General features: G+C 49.4%; 1 protein-coding gene across 1 annotated transcript in view; it reads right to left on the bottom strand.

Annotated features, from left to right (window-relative positions):
• LOC144098171 (ATP-binding cassette sub-family A member 17-like) overlaps positions 1 to 20,479 on the bottom strand; it is a 187,402-nt gene that overhangs the window by 26,906 nt on the left and 140,017 nt on the right. Inside the window, exon 7 of the mRNA XM_077630691.1 lies at positions 13,872 to 13,924. Coding sequence (XP_077486817.1) covers positions 13,872 to 13,924 — 53 coding nt within the window. The remainder of the gene's footprint in view (positions 1 to 13,871; positions 13,925 to 20,479) is intronic.

Genomic DNA, 20,479 nt, shown 5'->3' with positions numbered 1-20,479 from the left:
TGGCGTCGCTGACTGCGTCGTACAAGCTCCCGGTCCAAGCGCCCGTGGAGGTGATGCCGGTGTTGGCTTTGGTGGCGGCGTCGCTGGCTGCGTCGTATAAGCTCCAGGTCCAAGCGCCCGTGGAGGTGATGCCGGTGTTGTTGGCGTTGGGGCACCACCGCATGGGTGGCAACAGCGCTGGAGACACCCCTGGCCGTAGCAGGTGGTAGCGTCCTCTGTTGACTCCAAGGAATGGGCTCAGGCACGGCAGGAAGACCACGATGCGATGTCGTAGAACGCGAGCTCACCGGAGCAGTAGCCGGCATCGCTCTCTTGCAGCCGATGTGTCCCTGACCCGCCGGAGCCTCCGCTTCTCTGCTGTTCCCCCAGTGCCTCGCTCTCACTCGCCCTTTTATAGCCTTGGTGTTAGTCCACGTAAGCCTTGTCGTCGTCTTCTTCTCTTCTCCACCAATCATCTTTCTTCACCTCGCCGAATGCTTCTCCACCAATCATTTCTCTCCACCTCACCGATTGCTTCTTCTTCCTCTTCTTTATTCTTCGGTTAATTCACGTCGCTTCTTCGTACCATTATCCTTTAAATTTTAATTTAGGCTCCTTAATATATGTGACAACGGCCATATACTCCACTACAGTTGACTGGATGCATTGGCCTTCCAAGGCATAAAGTTGAATGAAATCTTTGAGGCTTCTATTAAACCTCTCTGCTAAGCTATTAGCTTGGGTGTAATAAACCGAGGAGACACAATGTTAGATGCCCCTCTCCAGCAGGAAATTTTCAAACACTTGAGACTTAAACTGGGGTCCATTGTTCGAGACAAGTTTTTCAGGGTAGCCCTCACGACTGAAGGCACCACACAAAAATCCAATAACGACTTTAGATGTCACTGTATTGGCGAAGTAAACTCCTGGCCACTTGGAATGATAATCTATGAGAATTATTATGAACCTCGGGCTGGCCTGCTCCACGTTCAAGGGGTCTACTATGTCAATAGCCACCTTTTGCCATGGCAGCTTCGGAAGCGCAATAGGCGGCAGGGGTGCACTAACCGGTTTTGCCGACTTGTCAGCTGCTTGGCAAACATGGCAGCTTCTCACTGCACGTTCCACTTCCTTGTCCATTCTTGGCCACCAGAATTTCTCTCGAAACCTTTGCTTCGTTCTCGTTGTGCCGGGGTGCGTATCATGTGCGAACAACACTAACATGGATGTCAAGGTTGCGGGCACAATTCTTCTGTCATTGAAGGAAGGATGAACCTCCTCTCGAAATACAATGTTGTCTATTACCGAGAACTCCTCCTTCACCTCATAGTAGGGCATTAGCTCTGTGCCTAACAGCTTTTTTGGCAGGCCATCCTGATGCAATGTATTCAGACACAGCCTGTAAGGTAGCATCCTCCGCATCAGCTGTTTGGAGTTGTTCTTTGGTGATACAAAACAGTACCACAGACACCACTTCTTCGTCCAAGTGCGGCTCATCTGCAGACGTGACTGCTAACCTCGACAATGCATCAGCCACTACGTTATCACTTCCCTTGTGGTACACAATGTCAAAGTTGTAGTACAGAAGTCTGGCAGACCATCTTGCAATCCGTAGCGGCCTCCTACCAGAACCTCCTGACGACAGCAATGTCACCAAAGCCTGATGATCCGTTCGGAGAAGCAACCGTCGGCCCCACAAGTAAACATGCCAATGTTCACACGCAAGGGCCTCTTTTACTCCTGCGGAGTACTTGCGCTCAGCCCCTGTCAATGATCGGGATGCAAAGGCTACAGTTCGCAGCTCATTCCCGGCCTGCTGCTGCAGCACAGCTCCGAGCCCTGTGTCGGATGCGTCAGTAGACACGACCACTGGCAAGTCTGGATAAACATGTGGATGACACTGCATGACGATAAGGCTGCTCTGAGTGTCTCAAAGCTATGCTGCGCTGCTTCGTCCCAGACGAATGCTTGCTCTTTGCGCAAGAGTTTTCTCATTGGCTCCACCATATCCGCATAATGTGGCACGAAACGAGAATATTAACCGGCGAGTCCCAAGAACGCTCGTAACGCTGACTCATCCTTTGGCATCACCGCCCGAGTGACTGCTTCCACCTTCGAATGCATAGGTGCAATACCCTCACTGCTGACCTCATGTCTCAAAAAGAATATCTTGTCGGCATCAAAAACACCTTTCTCGTTCAATGTGAAGCCTGCGTTAGAGATCCGTCTCAGAACTTCTCGTAAATTCTCGTCATGATCGCGAGCAGTCTTGCCCCAGACTATGACGTCGTCGATGTAGCAAAGTACCCCTTGGCAAACCTTAAGTGTAGCTGACAACTTCTGAAAAGCTGCAGGTGCAGAAACAAGGCCAAAGCACACTCTCCTAAGCCTGAATAAGCCTTCGTGCGTTACAAATGTTGTGAGCTCGCGGCTCTCGCTTGCCAGTTCCAGATGATGGTACGCTGCTTTCAAATCCAGTTTCAAAAATCTGGTTGCACCTACCAGCTGATGCAGTAGTTCCTCTGTGTGGGGGAGGGGGATCCCATCCACTATGATGGCCTTGTTCACCTCTCGTAGGTCAACACAAAGGCGTATAGTCCCATTAGGTTTCTGCACAACGACTATAGCAGACACCCATTCGGGTGCATCCACTCGTTCTATGATGCCTGACAGTTCCACTCGGTGCAACTCAGCAGACACACGTTCACGCAGGGCAAGCGGCAATCTTCGTAGCTTGGCAGCTACAGGCTGCAGCGAAGGACGAACTTTTACTTGTTGCACGAAACCTTTGGCTAGGCCAAGTTCACCGGAGAACAGGTGTGAAAACTCGCCACGCAGGTGGGCTGGCAGCAGCGAAGAAGACTGCGACTCTGTTTGTAGACAAGACAGTGTATCCCATCAATGCAAAGTTGGAGATTCTGTATGGCATCAAGTCTCAGAAGCGATGTGCCACACTCCACGACGTGAAAAAGAACGGGAGTACAAACTTGCTTGTATGCTACATTCGCCAAAAAGCAACCCTTCACCGCAATCTGTTGCTTCGAGTAGTCCACCAGCCTCACTTTTGCATCCATGAGTGGTCAGCCGGAGAAGTGTTCTTTAAAACTTGCTTCACTCAGCAGGGAGACAGACGACCTAGGGTCGATAAGGAGGCTGAGTGTAATCTTATTCACATTAACGTCGATGTAAATAGCTTTCCCGCGCATGCCTTCAGAACTAAGGTTGAGAACGGAGATTGCATTCGTCGCTTCCGACGTGGTCTTGCTTTCCCGGTTGACCGGAGACTCAGACTCGCCTCTTGACCGGCATACAGATGCAAAATGCCCGACTTTGTCGCAGTTACGACATGTAGCCTTTTTTGCTCGGTATTCTATTGCACTGGTACGATGTCTGGTAGACCCGCAACGGTAGCACGCCGAAAAGTCACTAGCGCTCCCACGTCCCGGCTTGTCAACTACTCTCTGCACGACCGAATCAGCTGACAGCTCCTTTAGTTCATAGCGTGTCTGTTCGATGTGTCTGCCAAGGTCCGCAGCTCGGCTCAGCGTAAGGCTTGTTCCTTCAAAAGTAGACGCTCACGTATTTGTTGCGATGTTGCCCCTTCAAGTAGCTGATCTCGTACAGCCTTCTCGATTTGGTCACCGAAGTCACAGCTTGTGGCGAGTTCACGTAGTGCAGCGGCATACGCTTCGAAGGGCTCACCCGGCAGTTGACGACGCTGCCGAAAGCGGTGTCGCTCCATCAGTTCGTTGACGCTTGTAGAGAAGTGCTTGTCAAGCAGTGCAAGTGCCTCGTCGAAAACATAGGTGTCGGGCTCGGTCTTGACATTCACGTTGATGAGCTCCAACGCGGTAGGTGGCGCCAAACTGTAATATACTCGCTGCCCCTCCATGCCTAGTGCATTCAGTAGGATAGCTTTTCTGCGTCGATGCGTGAGGTCCTCACCACCGATTGCCTCTAAGTAGCTGAGGAACGCAAGCTTCCATTGTTTCCATGGCACTGATGCAGGACCCGGCGTAGCAAGAAACGGAGGCGGCGGCGGATTGAAGTTGAACAAGGCAGCCATGGCTTACCGCGTTGAGCGAAACGCAGGTGTATACAAAACAGGGTGACAATGGCAGCGCTGCGAGGCCTAACTTGCCGGCGCAACGTCGTGACCGACGGAGAATGCTGGAGCGGACGACGCAGTTCGAGCTCGCATCCTTAATGTGAACTAAGCTTCGGGGCAATGCTGGCAGGCGTGTGCCGTACACAGTTTTACCTCGTCGCCATTTTGTTTTATCGCGGCTCGAAGGAAAGGGCGCGAAAATAAGAGAAGACACCGGGCAGGGAGCCCAACCTCTGGTAACGGCGAACAAAACCAAAGAGCGTTTATTTGAGGTAAGCGGCTTATATACCCTCCGCCAGGGGACACACAATGTTTTTTGCACAGAAATGAGTTCAACAGGTTGCCAACACGCCCCACGGAAAAAGCTATATCTGTGAACACCACACAGAGAGTGCCGGTCAAGAGATTGCAGTAGAATATGGTACGCAAGTTGTAGGAATGCTATTATGAAGGAACACAGCTTAAAACGAACACTACAGAAGAGAACCAACACGCATGAGTGCACGGACTGTTCATTAGGCGCTGACTTTCTTGGGAGATTAGCTGCGAAAGACAGTGTACTTTAGAGTAACTACCTCTGATTCACTGTTCAAACAATCTGTGGTACCACTTGGTCTCAGTACAACACCACATTTCCTGAATTCCGAACGAAAGCTGCAGTTTTCTCTTCGAAACGGCGCGCCGCCGCATTTCGTTCAATGCAGCTGAACGGGAGAGTGGGACCCAACATGGCCCCGCCGACAGCAGTGTCTTCACCCTGCAAGCGGCGCTGGCGCATTGAGTAATCCTACACCTCGTGTGCGTGTAGTGAGTTCGTGGGTACGCGAGGCAGCGCCTTTGCTTCCCTATCATGGCGTAGGTTTCTTTTCAAGCCCTCTGTGTCCCATGCTTTAAGAAGACGCGTCCATGCACTCTATGATCATTCTTGACAAAGACCAGTCCCTGGTCGAAACGTTGAATAAATTCGCAGTTGCGTTCACAGTCTAAAAGAGATGTTTCTCAAAACACACTCTATGTCGCTGCTGCCGCATTCGATATAATACAGATAATGTGTGTCGACGCACCAGAGGTGTTAAGTTTACCTCAAATGGCGCGGCTAAGATTTTTATTACGTCATTTCATGCATTATTCATGCAACAGATGTGCGACCATTCTTGCATAATGTTCACTCAATACTGAGGTATCAGTATGTACACCGTGAGTGCACGCAATTCAATGCATGCGCGCTGTAGCTAACAATCGTAGATTACTGCAAATTACGTACACGCGTGAAAGCAAACAACTATCACGCAATGGCATTCACATGTCTATGCTGGTATATGCGACAGCAATAAACTCCAGTTAACATACAGTTTCATAATCGGTTCCCACAATGTACCGACTCTCCGCGGACCAAATCCAATGACTGCTTCGGCAACAGCAGTGACTAAATCATTGTACATGATCCACGATGGCGAAATGAGCTGCGGCTCCGGAGAAAGCGAGCGCAGGTAGCGGTTCCCGTTGTATCCGTGCAGGCCTCGCTGTACTCTTCTCGATTTCAATGGTCACGAGCACAAAAGCAAGCACCATCATATTCGCCGCAGCACCGACATTACTAACACACGAAGGAACACGACTCCGATGTGTCTGGGACCAGCTCCGCGAAGCAGGCGACACCGTCCGATATAACGGGACTGAAGGAGTTCGCGAAACACGAAAACGATGCGCGGCGGTTACATCGGCCGCGCGAGCCAGAAATTCAAAAGGAATTGAGAGAGATGCGAGAGACCTTTTCTGATGAAGGACGCCTTCCTCTATGCCTTTTCTAATTTCAGAACCTTCTTTCGGTTAGATCTTGTTCTTTATTACAGACGCTAGCGTCAATTTCCCCTCCAGTAGCGTGCACAACGGATGGCGTACGGCTTTAGCGGAGGGTTCTCCAACTAGCGCGAACGGAAGTGGCACACGCTTTCCTCCTCCTTCTATTGCCACGCTTCAAGATTCTCTTCCTGCATCTCGTGATTGCATACTTTGGGTGACGGCTTGCGTCATTAAATAAAACTTAATCGGAAATCCCCACCGTCTGCGGCGACGGCTAACCAAAAAAGTAACATTTCGTAGACAGAGTACAGGCAGCGCCATCTCGCGCCCGCCAGAGGAACGAGCGGGCTGGGAGTCGTGAACATGGTACTGCCAAGACCAAACAGCTTGACTACGCTGCTGCTGAGGGTCGGCTTCACGTCATGCACGCCCGCTCGTAGCAAGGCGCTCGCAGAGTGCGGACCTGTGGCCGATCACCAAATGCCGAAAATACAGCCATCCGCTCATAAACAACCGAAAAAATCAATGTACACATGGGTAACCGCTTGTTACGAACGAAAATCCTGCGTTTCTCACTAATTCCACATTTCTATTCAGTATCGCAGGAATGTAATAGTATAGGGATGCTTGGAAAAGGTGGTAACACCGGGGGCTGGATAAACATGTTTTGCTAAATATTTTCATGCAGTCATGTGGGCGAGGAGCGCAATGGGTGTCGCGTACAATGAGTGGACAACGATATATATGGACGAAGGTGTAATGTACAATGGGTCTGAGCTCTGTCCCTCCACTTTTTTTGTTACCCTGGGCGACTTAGTCTTACCGTTCAAAGAAAAATAAATAACATAACACCTCAGATGAGAAAGCATAATGCAACACGGCTCACATGCTGCCGGAGCCGCCATGCGGCCCAGCGGCATGGCTTGGCTTGTGACGGAGCCATAGGTTGTAGCCGTAAGGCTGCGCTCGGGTGGCTGTCAATGACTAATTACTCCCTTATTATAAGTCTACTCCACCCTAGGGAATTCCCCTAAACGTTTTATCAACATAGTTCTCACTTAGAGTTATTTATCAATTTGTTTTCGGCCTACCATAAGCTTGCCGCCCCTGGTTAGCTCAGTTGGTACAGCGATCACTCCGGTGAAGCGGTGGTCCCGGGTTCGGACCCCGGACCAGGACGGGTTTTTCTTTAACTGCGATGTTTCTGATCAAGCTGTATAGTTTTCCATGACGCAGCGGTGGCCCAGTGGTTTGAGCATCCGCCTCGCATGCGGGAGGTGTTGGGTCCAATCCCCAGTGCCGCCAGGTACCGCCGGTGGTGATACAATAGGTACAAGCTTTCCCCTGCCTGGTGTTCGGCTTTTTAGGGGGAGAATGCTGGTGAATAGGGTCTTTGACCCCACCTTGTGCCGTGAAACCTACCTTGTGCCATGGCGCTCATTGGCCACGGATGCCCTTGCGCCGCAAAAAAGCATCATCATCATCTTCATCATGTATGAGTAATTACTCTCTTATTGCAAATCTACTCCACCTAGGGGATTCCCCTAAACATTTAATCAACACAGTTCCCAACTTCGAGTTATTAATCAATTCGCTCTCGCCCTATCATAAGCGTGCCGTCCCGGTTAGCTCAGTTGATAGAGTGACCGCTCCGGTGAAGCGATTGTTTCGGGTTCGAACTCCGGACAAGGACGAATTTTTTTTGAGCTGCGAAGTTTTTGATAAAGCTGTATAGCTTTCCTTTGCAGCCGTATGGCTGCGCTCGGGTGGTCAATGAGTAATTACTCATTTATAACAATACAAATCATTTTGCTCGGCTGTGCAGATCACGGATAGAAACGAGTGTGCGCTATCCAAGAAGTGGAGCGGAACACAGACATTAGACCTCTTGTGGTTATTAACTGTGTTAGAGACCTAAGAATTTATTTTCTAGGCTTGGAATGAATAGCTAGGAGTGTGTGTGTGCTTGCTTTTTTTTCAAATGTTTTTATTTTCTTCAACATATAAGTATGCTATGTACTTGTATTTCTGAAGTTGTTCTATTCACTTCCTCTCTTTGTTGCTTTTGTGAAGTGTGCAAAAATATTAGTCCTGGTATTGTAGAATGATTTTGAAAGCCTGTGTTGCTTATTTAATAAGTCATATGTACTTGTGCTACTGTATAATTTACCGTTTTTCGAATTCTTGTTGTAAAATATTGTGAGCAATACCTATTTATCGTGGTATTGATGTAAACCACAACTCCCTTGTACAAGGAAGAGGTCATGCGCCTGGTCACGGTGTCAAGACATCTTTTAGCACTTGACCCTTTCCAGGATGCGTTATTTCTGGAAGAAATAAAGAACTAGTTTGAATTGAAAAATAAGTGTACACAATCATGGGCAAGAAGTTAAAGTTTCCCATTACACCAATAGAGCGCGATGTAGTCAAAATGAAATTTAGTAGGACTGTAAAATGTATGCTCCGAGAGCCGGAGCCATGGCAACGTGACCAGAGGAAAAGTTTGGACGGACTGTCTGAGAGTACCCCTGCAAGAAACAAGCAAACACTTCGGGCTGTACCGAGTTAAAGCAGCCCTTTCGATGTTGGTGTTGTTCAAAAATTAAATTCGAGCCCGAGGGATGAATGTTGGAAAAAAAAGTCTATGTGATCAAATAACAGCAGGCATCCCTGCTGAGCTACATGACAGCGAATCACGTAGATCTCAAACAAATTCTAAATCGAGTGGCCAGCTGCCCCGTGGGAATTGCGAGCAAGAAATTCCAAACCTCTTGAAAGAATTTGTAGGACTGAATTTATAAGCAAAGCTTCAAATCAAAGAAGCCGCCATTAACAATCAATGCTAAGAAAAATAAATACATACTGTTCCACTCAAAGAAAAAATCAATTCTTTCAAGTGATATTACATTAACTATTAACCAGACCCAGCTTGAGTCAACAAATACTTTTACTTACCTTGGAGTCACAGTGGATAAACATTTACACTGGCAACATCATATTGAGGCGACTTGCACTAAGATGGCATCCGGTTGTTATGCTCTTCTCCAGACGCGCGAATACTTTGATACCAATATCCTGCGCGTCCTATACTTCACATTAATACATACTCACCTTTCATATTGCATCGAGTCGTGGGGCTGGACGTATAGTACATACCTAGAGCCTATTAAAAAGTTACAAAAGAGAGCACTTAGAATAATTTCATTTTCTTGTTACACTGCACACAGTAAGGCACTATTTACTAAACTACGCGTCTTACCACTCAATTTACTTCGTGAGAAAAGAACTGCTGAATGTGTTTATAAAATAGTAACAAACAACCTTCCGTTTGATATATCAATCTTTAACATCCCGCCACTTTCAACACGGAGCCGCACGTACGGCAATTTTAATTTGCCAGTGAAAAGAAATGTATATGGAGAGCGTCTCCTAGAGTTCACGGGCGCAAAAATTTGGAATAATCTACCACATGACCTAAAGACTGCCTACAACTTTTCCATTGGAATAAAAAATTATTACCTTATAAAGAATGACACACTTTGAATTCACTTTCATTCTTTTTTTTTTCCTAGTCGTCTGATATTATTTGCATGTAGCAGAAACCTGATACCTTGATTTATTTATAGATTTATAAATTTGCGTCTATTCTAAAAGTGTTTTGTGATTAAAAAGTGTGCACTGAAATCATTTTATCCTCCTCTCGTGTGTTGTACCCTTGTGATGTTTTGTAAATAGTTAACAACTATTTTCCTCTAGCTTTTTGTGATGCCTTAATTTTTGTGTAAGTTCTATGCGTTTTGTTTGATCTGTAAGTTTTTAGTTTATATAATCTGTAATATATGTGTTTCTTTTGTTGATATTCTTACAAGTGTTGAGAGTGATGTATAGCCTTTTTTTTTACTAACTTGCTTACTTTATTTTGGTATATTGTTGCCTGCATGCTTGTATACATTTTCTCTATTGGACCCGTTACTAGCCGTTGGCTATGGGTCCGAGCAGTGTTTGCGTACAATTGTAAAGCAACAAAGATCAATAAATCAATAAATCAAATCAAAGTCCTTTCTAAATATCGAAACGTAGTGTAGGAAGAGTTTCAGAGATTAGAACTTGGCATAAGTTAGGCACCAACAGGATCGACCCGGTGGTTTTCCCCTAGAGTATTCGTCCCAAAACAATGCGCCCCAAGTGCAGTTGAGATGTGCATGGACATGCGAGAGCCAAATGCTGCCATAAAACGAGAAAGATACGTCGTGCAGTTTGTGGAAGGCATCAGTGGCGTTTCCGGTGGAGCCAAATATTTCTGAAGGCTTCACCTAAATGAGGATGAGACATCACGACAGACACCTACAGTCGCCACGCACTGCAGACCGAGAAGGTACAAGACGTCACTTTGATGTAAACGTAGAGGCAGAAATTTTCCAATTTGCCATTCGAAAACTTCTTCCAGACGAACAGGGAATACGGAACGTAAGTGATGACATCTCCGTGTCTGGACGTTCTTTCGAAGTGTACGATCATTGTCTTCACCTAGTGCGAAAAACAGTAAAATAGGCCGGACTGAGCATGCAGAAGTGCGTGATAAGAATGACTGGAGTTAAGTTTTAAGGCATCAAAGCAGATCCTGACAAGGTGGAGGCAGTCAACCACATGTCTCTTCCAAAGAATCACTAAGTTCGAAGTTTGTTGCAGATGGTAAGCTACTGCAGTTGATTCATCCCACACCTGGCTCAAGTTGTCGAACCACGTTACACGCTTACTCGAGAGAAAATCAAATTTGAATCGACCGGCAACGAACAGGTGTTTCATAACGTAAAAAGAATTGGCCTTCCTAGATTAAAGTTAAAAGCGTAGCCTTCTAGAATAATATAGCCGAGCACTGATTCCTACTTAAAGTGCACTGTCCTCGAACAGGCAGAAAAATGCTGGCGATAGTATCAGGCGCAGAACATTTCAAAGTGTATCTGGCTGGAGGAATCTTTGTAACTGAGGCGGACCACAAGCCTTTCCTCTCCATCCTTCGGAACACGTTTGAAAAATGTCGGACAGAACCCAGACAGAACTATCTGGCAATCAGACAACTCATTAAATCCGTCAAACAAACAAGGAGGGTGCTTGTGCTTGCTTCCTGAAATCCATAAGGTTTCCGCAGAAGAGTTGTTTGCAGCAATTATCCAGGGAAAGCCTATCGTTTCTAACAACAACACGCGTATAAAGAACGTGTTAATTTTTCTGAACCGCAACCTTGCAGACACAACCCTCTTTCCTTCCGTCTTCTAGGAGACACGCACTTTCTACGAATAATATTGTAACGTGAAGACGTCTAATACAAATAGTAGGTATATTTACAGAGGGAAAGCACACAGCGCGGCGCAAACGAACAGCGGGGCCCAGCACCACCAACGCACTTCGTTCTCTTCGCGTTCCACGCATGAATGGCGCATGTGATCCACGTGTACGGACGGAACATCACTCCCAGCGGCAAAAGCACCGTTCCGGTGCTAATTGGACGATGCAGCAGGCGCGTGGTAGGATTTGAGGTGAACTACATGAACGATGTCGGTCGCAGGACGGGTGGAAGACGTCGAAGAATCGAGGAGAGTAATCTCGCAGGTCACGTTGATCACCGCACGGAGCACTCGATAAGGGCCACTATACTGATGCAGTTTCTCAGACAGCTCGCACGGCGAGAAGGGGTCCAAACGATGACGAATGAGCACGGTGAATTTTGCACTGGGCGATGCCGGTGGTCGTAAACGGATTTCTGGCAGGTCTAGGCGGCGGCGAGCGGGCCTAGGGGTGATTTGGCGGGCCATAGTTACTTGGGAGATGGAGTCCCGTGCATGCACCGTAGTTGAGTTAGTAAAAGTCGCTAGCGATGTATTCAAGGACCGGGCAGGATGCCGACTAAACACAAGAAAGAAAGGCGAATAGCTGGTGATGACATGCCGCTACGAATTTTAAGCAAAGATAATGTAGGGGAACGAAACGTACCAATCGCAGTCGTTGGGCGAGACATACATAGCTAGCATGTCTGCCAGGGTCCTGTTGAGCTGCTCGGTAAGCCCGTTCGTCTGGGAATGGTAGGCTTTAGTGAGCATATGCTGCGTGGCACAACACCGCAGGATGACGTTCCCTACTCGGGACAGAAAGTAGCGGCCGCGGCCCGTTAGCAATTGGTGTGGAGAGCCGTGGTGAACGATTACATTCTGCAACAGGAGATCTGCAACATCGGCTGCGCAACTTGTTGGTAATGCACGCGTGACAACGTATCGGGACGCATATTCGGTCGCGACCGCAACCCAACGGTTACTGGTGTGGGACGTCGGGTAGGGTCCGAGAAGGTCTAGTCCAACACAATAGACCGGTTCTAGTGGTACATCAATACGTTTGGTGAGAATCAATGCGTTGTAGAAGGACAGCAGACAACGAGGATGGTCTGTTCCTGCGTTGACAGAGGTCACGAGAAAAAACGTAACGCCGAGCACAGCGGTACAGAACGGGCCAAAAGAAGCAGCGTCGGACGCGATGGTAGGTGCGGGAGACGCCGAGGTGGCCCGCGCCCGCGGTCGGTAGGTCGTGTAGTTCCACTGGGAAAGATGAACGGAGGCGCTGAGTAACGACTAGCAGGGGCGGGGGTCCGTCAGGACGAAGGTTGCGGCAGTACAGGATGTCATCCTGAAAGACGAAGAGTTGCAGTGAAGGACCTGGGCTGGGACAGTTGAGGCGATCAATGACGGAACGCAAGGAAGAGTCTTGCCATTGCTCGTCCGCGATTTTAAGTAGATCAGAGATAGCGAAGAGGCACGGGCCGAGGTTGGTGTCTCCAGGATCAGCCAACTCCATAGGGTGCTGAAACAGGCAGTCGGCGTCCTGATTGAGACGCCCTGGCTTGTGAAGGGTGTAAGAATCCTCCTGGAGCTGCAACGCCCAGCAGCCGAGGCGGCCTGTGGGGTCCTTCAGTGAAGAAAGACCCCAAATGGTACGGTGACCGGTCACAACGGAGGATGGAAGGCCAAAAAGGTAGGCTCAGAACTTGGCTACGGCCAAAACAAGGCGAAACACTCGCGCTCTGTAATTGTGTAATTTCGCTCAGCGGTAGAAAGGAGGCGGCTGGCATAAACAATAACCCATCATGACCCCGTTGACGTTGGACAAGCACGGCGCTGATCCCATATCCGCAGGCGTCTGTGCGAACTTCAGTTGGAGCAGGTGAATCGAAATGCGCCAAAACAGGTGGGAAGGTGAGCAAGTCGGCTAGCGAAGATAATTCCTCCCCGTGGGCAGGGCCCCACATACGTATAATGGGTATCTTTAGGATGTCGGTGAGGGGACGAGCGATGCCGGCAAATTCTTATGAAACGGTGAAAGTAAGAGCAGAAGTCGACGAAGCTGCGCAGATCTGTAGATGATTGGAAAATATGGAAGTCCTTGACGGCTTGAACTTGAACAGGTTCGGGCCAGACACCAGAAGCGTCGACCAGGTGTCAGAGAATGATGAGTAGGCGGCGACCGAAATGGCATTTCGACGAGTTCAGCTGAAGCGTGGCTGTACTGAAGACAGAAATAATGCTCGTCAGTCTTTCGAGGTGTGCGGCAAAGGTGGGCAAAAGCCACCGCATCGTCCACGTAGCATAGACATGTAGACCATTTAAAGCCACGAAGCAAGGAGTCTATTATTCTTTCGAAGGTAACTGGGGCATTGGAAAGACCGAATGGCATGACTTTAAACTGCTATGAGCCGTCCAGGGTGACGAATGCGGTCTTGGAAACTCAAGGACAAGTGGCAAACGGACTCGTCCTCGGCTTCACATTGTTTTTATTGTTAGTTTTTTCATTCATTCTTCTGGTATAGCCAGAAATGCAATAAACCTGCAGTTCTTAGTGAGCGCTGTGCATGCGCGTGTCTTCGATTCTGGGTCCTGTATTTCGCACGCTGTTTTCCCAGAATAGTCTAAGCGCCAGTGCGACTGCAGTCACTCACCCTTCTCCTCGTCCGCTCCGGCGGCGTCGTCTTTCTCTGCCGTCTCGTCCAGCCTGCGGCCCGCCGAGAGCAAGAGGTTAGAGAAGCAAAGCATGCTGCGTTGTTGCTTGCGTACATAGATGCTAAGTTTTTAGGGAAGGAAAAAAATCAGTAGTGCTTCACACTAGGCGCTCTGTCATCAAATATTATATGCGTTAGTACGAAATATCGCGTACGATTTTTCGCAGTGCACGTTTCCGAGGCGAGGACTTCTTTTGTTGCTAAACAATGTGCACTCTAGAAATACCCCTGGTTTTGACGGGCAGCAGGCGACTCCGGCGATCGCCGCTTTGATGGAGATGCATATGAGGGGCTAGGTAGGGGTAGGGTTGCGAGGCGGCTTGTGGGTGGTGCTTTTGGAAGCTGAGGCTTCATTCACAAGGAACCCACATGGACGGTGCCGGAATTTCACGAAGTGCCACTCGTACTTTTGTTGCAGCAAAAATACAGAGCATTGCGAAGCTAGCTACCACCTCGTTTAAAGAGGGACGCTCGTACGGTTAATCGATTCAACCACCTTTTTCTGCATGGTACGGGCCGCGCGCACCAAGCCCTTTTAGAAAAAAAAGCAATTACACGCATGATAATGCAGATGATGACCCAAACTATGGGGACAAAATCACAGCTCTGGATTTCCTCCAAGTTTCTGTCATTGGCGCATCCGAATTTCGCGAAAGCAAGCGTGCAGCGACTGAACATCGCTGGACCGCAGCTACTGTTATGGAATGGATTTGAACCTCTTATGCCGCGAGGGCTGCTCTTGGCCGGAGGCGCCTGGACGTAGAATGAATTGATAGCTGGTGTCTATAGGGTATTCTGCTAGGTGGAGGTGGGAGGTTGGTGGAGGATGCAGCTTTTGTATGGTGACGTGGGTTGTTTAGCGGTGGGCGGGGGATTCTGGAGGGTGAGCATAATTAACAGCGCAAAGGAGCATTACGAGGAAAGGAACAGACACAGGAAGCGCTGATCATTTTGCTACGCACTCACCAACTCCCCCGGTTTTTCGTTCTAATGGAGGGTGACGAATGGGTGAGAGGCACAGGCGGGTGGGTAATGGGCGGAGGTCTGTTGGAAGGAGGTGGCGGCATTGCACAAAAGGCGGACAGAATTTTCCGAAGGGTGGGCTTGTTTATTGTTGTTTTGACATGACATACGAAGTGTCGTGGAGTGCAGATAAAATGCGATAAGGAAGATCACTTGACTAGGCCTCTTGTCCAAGCAAAAGCTTGCAGAATAAAAAATGGCAGCAGATTCCACAGGGTAATAATGCTCAACAATTATGAAAGCGGAAGGCGCACAGAATGAAAAGGGTTGAAAATGCCAGCACAAAACCCATGGTATCACAGCAGCAACGTGATCCCAAGTTGCGTCCACGTAAGACAGCGACCTTTCACACTTACTTTCAGTTCACGCTGTCCTTTCTCAGCCGCGGCCAAAGACTGGTTGCTATAGGCTCAGCGGAATTGCCTTTCGGCTGCTGAGGCCGCTCCCCGCATCATTTTTCTTGTTGATTTTCGCTGAAATATATCGAATGCGAGTTAACTAATGCTGCTCTCCCATAGCTCAAAGCTGCGCAAGGACATGAGACGCACCCGAGTGGAAAGCAGTGCAGCGTAGCATCTCACGCAACTCGCTTTGAGACAGGTGACGACGGCCCCGGAGCCGAAGCTTACGCGTGGCTCTTTTAAGAAGTTTTAACTGATATCTGCGTGAATAATTGTTGGCTCAAGCGCGACAGTGGTGGTGATGTGCTGAACACAATGTTTTTGCATGGTGACCTAAATGGCCATCCTTACCGAGCTGCTAACTTCAGGGATGCCCTTGCCCGTGTCGTGGACCTTCATGATATCGTTTGCATTGGGCAAAATTAAATGAGCCATGCTCTTATGGCAGCTTGTGAGAACAGTGTTATAATGATAAGAGCAGCTCGTTGACTTCATACAGTTGCTCATAATAGAGCTTAAATGTCGTGATATTCGCTGTGGAAACCAGGAACGCTATGATTTAGCTACTCTGACTCTCGCACCTCATGGAGCGTCGCAGGATTTCAGTAGCTTTCGGACAGTACAATCAGTGGAGCGCAGAACGTGGTGCTGCCTTTGGATATAACACCTGGAAACAGCCGATCGTGAGGTTTCCAACAATCTGAAAGGTGGGGTTTCATCTTCAAACATACCCATACAATGAATAAGTTTGGAATTTAGGCTTTGGTGGTTATATTGGGGAGTGTATTGCCAAACCATACCTCGCAGGCGCCCTCGAGCAGACGACGCCCCGGAGTACAATCCCATGACATGACGTCACTTCCGTCGGCAACAGAAATGGCTGTTTTATGTGGGGCCTTATATTTTCATGCCACTGTAAACAAATGGTTTCAAGGGTCGGTGCTAAACTTTATCTGTGCAAGACGCTTCTTTGGATCCTAAATGCATAAACTGCGTCGATTCTAAGCACGTATGCAAACCGCGGCGTTGGATGCTCAATAAGCGTCCTACAACGGTCATCAAACCTACGCGGGGGTGATGTCACTCATAGTTTGGAGCAGTTTGTGTTTGCTTAAAGCGTTTCTAATTATTGCGCAGATCAGCACGGACAGCGGCGAGTAACAGCTGCTCACGGTGAATTTCCTGTGTGTGCATAAGCTGCATAGCACAGTAACAATTGTCCGCGTAGTGAAAGTGATTGCGAAAAGAGTGAGTGATCTTCCGTCGATGCAGCGATTCACTTTCTCACTACGAACACCGTGTTTTCCGATGGCTGAAATGAACTTGGCGTTGTGAAGCTAGTCGGATTCGTTGCGATGGTTGCAGTAATGGCGACCGAAGCGAGCACACGACGTTTCTGCTATGCATTCATCACTGATATTGATCGCGGTTCTTGTGGGTATATGCTTGAAAACTGCCGTGTGTGCGACGTGACACGATCTTGGCTGCACGGCCCTCAGACTGTTCTCTGTTACGGCAACAGCAGTGTCGCCATCCTTGTGGGGCTTGGTGCTCCGTATTTTGTGATTATGGGTGTTCGGTTTACGACTGGCCGGTGTAACTGTGTAACCTGTGAAAACATCAGCGTCCAGTGCAAATGTCTCTTCGCGAGTGTTCGTTTTTAAAATTTCCTACCGGCTATGCGGACCAATGGCTGCGAAAGATGTTTTCGTGATGAATTGGTGAACGAAAACCGCTGCCTTTGCTAGATGGTGGGCTATGCCAAGGGAGTAGTTATCGGTCTAAGTTGAGACAACATGGTATCAGGAGATTAGAAACTAGAAATATTACCGCAATTAAATCCCCGTTGATTCCTAGTGCACAAATTCCTAATATGTGTCAGCTCATGCATCTATTTTTCATAAGCATTTCACTTGATGTTACGCCAAAAAAAGTATGGTAGCAGCTGATGCTTCTTAATGCAAGCTACCGATATAGAGCCATGTGTAAGACTGGACACGGGCTTTAGAATCTTCAGAGGCTGGCGCTCAACGAAGAAGACGACGAGAAGCGCCGAACACTGCGAAGCTCGAGCGCCGAACGCTCGGTCGCTCGTGCGTGCTCTGGACTGAACGCGGTCTCTGATCTGTGCATGGACGGTTCCGTTGGTTGTTCGTGACGCTGTGCTTATTACTGTGCTGTGATCTTATTACTGTGGTGTGCTGTGCGTGCTGTATTAGTAGTGTTCTGTGTTCTTATTACAAGTGGTGGAGGTGCCAACGATCCCTCGCCCTGGAGCGCTATTTATGTGGCCAACCCGTTCTCCTGCCCTACCACTCTATACTCCGTGGCCAATCGCTTGGTAGCGTTGCCGTTCTCGATCCCACCTCCGCATACCCCCTCATCGATAGCGCGGCCGGCCTTCACGTCAGCGCCATTATGCCTGTTTCCATCACGAATCAGTCGTCTGTAGATATTTTTCACCGTTCCGTCGACGCCGCCCTGATGTCTACCCAACGGGACCAACTTGTAGCCGTTCTGCAGCGTTTTCAAGCTTCGTTTGACTACCAGCAACCTTCCTTGGGCCGCACCACCACCGTTACCCACTGTATTGACACTGGACCCATGCCCCTTTGCGCCAACGTCCGTACCGCGTGTCAGCCGCTGAGCGCAGCATCATTGACGCCCAGGTGACCGACATGCTTCAGTGTATCGTGATATAACTGTCGCACAGCCCGTGGGCATCGCCAGTGGTTCTGGTCAAGAAAAAAGACGGTTCCATCCGTTTCTGCGTGGGCTACCGTCGTCCGAATAAGTTTACACGCAAGGACGTTTATCCTCTCCCCCGTATCGACGATTCCCTTGACTGCCTGCAGGGCTCTGAGTTCTTTTCTTTATTGGATTTGCGCTCCGGTTACTGGCAGGTGCCGATGGCGGAGGTCGAACGCCCAAAAACTACATTCGTCACACCCGACGGGCTCTATGAATTTAATGTCATGCCCTTCGGCCTCTGCAATGCACCCGCCACATTCGAGCGCATGATGGACAACATACTCCGAGGGCTCAAATGGCACACATGCCTTTGTTATCTAGACGACGTTGTAATCTTTTCCCCGGACTTTCCGTCTCACCTCCAGCGCCTCGAGACTGTTCTTCGCTGCCTGGCCGACGCTGGCCTCCAACTTAATTTGAAAAAGTGCCGCTTCGGAGCTCGGCAGCTCACTATTCTCGGACATGTCGTGTCGAAGGATGGCGTTCTCCCGGATCCGGCCAAGTGGCGAGCTGTGGCCGAATTTCCAAAGCCCACTTTTGTAAAAGACCTCCAAGCTTCGTCGGCCTCTGCTCCTACTTCCGCCGCTTTGTCCGCAATTTTGCCACTATCGTCGACCCCCTGAACAAGATCCTTTCCAGCCACGACCTTTCGGCCTGGTCGCCAGCCTGTGATGAAGCGTTTACGTCACTCCGTCGCCTCCTCACCACTCCACCAGTTGTGCGTCACTTCGACCCTCGTTCTCCGACGGAACTCCACACCGATGCCAGCGGCGTCGGCCTCGGTGCAGTACTCGCTGAACACAAGCAAGGCTTTGACGAATAAGTTGTCGCTTACACTAGCCGGACACTCACAAAAGCTGAAGCCAACTATTCTGTCACCGAGAAGGAGTGTTTAGCCATCCTTTGGGCGATCGTCAAATTTCGCCCCTATCTGTACAGGCGCCCTTTTGACGTTGTCACCGATCACCACGCCCTCTGCTGGCTGTCCTCTTTGAAAGATTCCTATGGTCTACTGGTGCGATGGGCTCTGCGACTCCAAGAGTACGACATTCGCGTTATCTATCGTTCCGGCCGCAACCATGCCGATGCTGACGCCCTTTCACGCTCCCCTGTACCATCTGAGGCAGCGCCTTGTATATCCGCTCTGCCTTCTTTGAAGTTTGAGTTCGCTGATATGGCTTCCGAGCAGCGCAAAGACCCGTGGATCACTTGCTTTTTATCTCCTATCTGGCCAATCGTCTCGACCACCTTCCCGTGCTCTCCGTCGTCAGTTCCACCATTTCGCCATCCGAGACGAGCTCCTTTACCGCCGCAACTATCTCCCGGATGGTCGCAAGTGGCTTCTCGTCATTCCGACACATCTGCGCTCCTTCATTTGCTCTTCCTACCACGATAATACCCAGTGTACCCATGCCGGATTCTTGAAAACTTTCACCCGTCTACGACAGCGGTACTACTGGCGTGGTATGGCCCGTTACGTCCGCCAGTTCGTTCAGTCCTGCACCGCATGCCAGCAACGAATACATCCACCTCGCCGACCCGCCGCTCCTATGCAGCCTCTGCCTTTCCCAGTACAGCCCTTCGAGCGTGTTGGCATCGACCTCTACGGCCCTCTTCCCAGCACATCAACCGGGAACCGCTGGATCATCCTTGCCATCAACCACCTTACACGTTACGCTGAAACATCGCCTTTACCATCCGCTACAGCCCACGGCATTGCATCCTTCATTCACCATCGCACCATTCTTCGCCATGGTGCACCCAAAGAGCTGCTCAGTGATAGAGGTCCGGCCTTCCTCTCAGAAGTTGTAGAAGCTCACCCTCAGGAATGCAACGTTGTTCACAGCACCAGCTCCGCCTACCATCCCCGGACAAATGGCATGGTTGAGCGTTTTAATCGCACCTTCGGCGACATGCTTGCCATGTATGTTGTTTCCGACCATTGTAGCTGGGACCGCGTTCTCCCTTTTGTCACATACGCTTATAACTCCGCTGCTCAAGCCACCACCGGATTCTCTCCGTACTTTCTCCTGTACGGCCGTGAGCCTTCTTGCACAATGGACACCATTCTACCTTACCGCCTTGATGCTTCCGAATTTGCAACTCTTTCTCAAGCCGCCATTTATGCCGAAGAATGCCGACAGCTTGCCCGGTCCTTCACTTCTCACGCCCAGCAGCAGCAGAAAAGCACCCGTGATCCCCCTGCACTTCCTCCCGCTTACCTTCCTGACTCTTTGGTCTGGCTCTGGGTACCCTCCTCAGGTCCCGGCCTTTCCTCCAAACTTGTTAGCAAGTACCAGAGACCCTACCGTATTTTTCAGCAGACATCCCCCGTCAATTAACTCATCGAACCCCTTACGCCATCCCCTGATC

Source organism: Amblyomma americanum, chromosome 7, assembly GCF_052857255.1.
Source record: "Amblyomma americanum isolate KBUSLIRL-KWMA chromosome 7, ASM5285725v1, whole genome shotgun sequence".
Taxonomy (NCBI): domain Eukaryota; kingdom Metazoa; phylum Arthropoda; class Arachnida; order Ixodida; family Ixodidae; genus Amblyomma; species Amblyomma americanum.
Note: the sequence above shows the minus strand (reverse complement) of the source record. Positions and strands in the feature narration are given on the sequence as shown.